Genomic DNA, 2240 nt, shown 5'->3' with positions numbered 1-2240 from the left:
TTTAATTTTAGAAGCAAACATTTATGGGATGTTGCAAACCCTTATTCAGTGACCGAAAGGCATTTTAACATGAGTTTAAAATTACTAATGACCATTTTCTCGGGCCGCATGTCTACCACCAACTTTGAATGGCAATTCTTATCTAGAAATTTTTCAAACTCGACTATCTGATTATTTCGATGATTTACCCCTGAATTTGCGGCATGATATAATTCTTATGCATGATGGCGGACCACGCCATTTTGCTAGAGCAGTTAGGAATTACCTAAACCAACATTTTAGAAATCGGTGGATAGGTCATGGAAGTTCTTGGGCTTGGTCGGGGCGAAGTCCTGACTTTAACCCATTRGATTTTTGCGTTTGGCGTTATTTAAAATCATTAGTGTACGATCAAACGGTAGACACCCGAGAWAAGATAGTTGGTCACTAAAATTATGAATGTCGCCGAACCATTTCTAAATGAAAATATGTTTTTTTTTTTTTAATTAGACGATCCCTCAATAAACGCATTACAAAATGTATTGAAGTTTACGAGGGACATTTTGAGCAATTGTTGTCGAAAATGGATGTTTTATTGTTAGTGATTAAGATAAAAAGATCCTATTGTTAAATAATGAAGTTTAGAAAATATTTTTCCACTTAGATACCTATTGTGGTTTATTTTTTGACAGACACCAAGTAAATCCGTGTCGCTGCGTCACACTACTTGACATGCATTGTAAAATGTCCTCACAATTCTGCATTTTGCGGTTTAATCGCAAATATCTCGGAAACAGAGGCTTGTTGAAACATCGACTAAGAATAACTTTTTTGTGCAAAATTAATAGGCAATTAGACACAACCAGTTTCGAATTCAGAATACCGGGTAATCAAAAAGAGTTAGCACAATTTTTTTGTCCAGATATTGCCGCAAGTGGCTTTTTCTCCAAATTGATCAAAATCTGATGGCAGATTTGGATTTCATATGCTCAAAAACCCCTGTATAGCAAATTTCGTTAAAATATGCAGCTCCGTTCAAAGTAGAATATAAAAACCTGAAATTAAAATGTAAGTTTGACGCCCTGTATGTTGGCAACCGTCAACTTTTGGACTAAAATTCGCAGTTTTTGCCTAATTTATATTCAACGGTGTGAGGTAAGAAAGCATYTGAAACTCGCAGATGTAACCTTAAATTACGGTTATTTTAAGCAGCATAGAAAAATATAATGTTTCAATTTTAGTTATTCGATTGAGTAMCCGAAGCAGTAAAATCGGCATATCAATGCGTGCTAATTACAGTTTTTTATGGAAAAACTGCACCATTTAACCGCACTTCATAARATCAATTGCGAAAATTGTTTGGTTCTGCGGTGYACGTGTGGCAACGCTGTTCAACAATCAAACACAGAGCAATAAAGACACCAGATTCAGTTGATTTGATGAACAACGTTGCCGACCCTGCTGGCCAASCATRAAAGGGAGCGCAATGCAAGGCTCTCGGTTYGTTTCTTCTCGCTCTTAAATCTACACAGCATCTTCATCGCGCTTCCCCTCACCGGTGCACATGCAAATATAGTTTGTRAAATATTCCTGCATTTCAATTTATATTGGAGGAATATCACCTCCATAGTTCTCATTACCCAGCTTGATATTAAGTACAGATTATCGTTCTCACCTGCAGGGCAGCGAACATGAGAATCTCCTCTTCGGTGCAGTCGATCTCTTCGTTCAGCAGCTGCCATTTGGCCTGCTCGTAGATTTGATTAATGCGAATGGCGTCATATTTCGGGTTTAAGTCATAGAACACGTAGAATTTGAATCGCAAGCATAACGTGCCGTGCTCTCTTACGCCCTGCTCCATGATGGACAGTGAGGAATCCAGCCATCTAAGGAAAAGCAAACGTTAACATAATATCACAGTATATTTCAAACCACCATTCAAACAACGTTAAATCTATAGAAACTATCCCATTTACTGCCTATTTAAGTAAAGCTTAGCCCTAAGTAGCTAGCGAAAATGCAAACAGAGAAATCCAGTCAAGACTTACGAAAAATCGCGATTTTTGGCAACTTCTCAGAATCAAAGTGAGAGATCGCTAATATTGGGGCAAAGTTGCGTATTTGCATGTACTGTGACTAAAATATGTTTTTCAAATATTAGCCATTTTTCAGATTACGACACATTTTGCATTTTTCTTTTTTCGTTTCTGTACGATGTAAATAATAGCCAATCAGGGCCAATTAAGGATCCGTACTCCGAC

At 37.4% G+C, this 2240-nt stretch overlaps 1 protein-coding gene across 1 annotated transcript in view; it reads right to left on the bottom strand.

The window, feature by feature from the left end:
- Positions 1-2240, bottom strand: part of LOC109546135 (unc-112-related protein) — a gene marked incomplete in the record, with an annotated part of 20384 nt that overhangs the window by 4132 nt on the left and 14012 nt on the right. The window contains 1 exon segment of the mRNA XM_048662120.1: positions 1655-1865. Coding sequence (XP_048518077.1) covers positions 1655-1865 — 211 coding nt within the window.

Source organism: Dendroctonus ponderosae, unplaced genomic scaffold, assembly GCF_020466585.1.
Source record: "Dendroctonus ponderosae isolate FM_Combo_2020 unplaced genomic scaffold, Dpon_F_20191213v2 Dpon_F_20191213_10, whole genome shotgun sequence".
NCBI classification, from domain to species: Eukaryota; Metazoa; Arthropoda; class Insecta; order Coleoptera; family Curculionidae; genus Dendroctonus; species Dendroctonus ponderosae.
The sequence above is the reverse complement of the archived record's forward strand: the minus strand, read 5'-3'. Positions and strand labels throughout refer to the sequence as shown.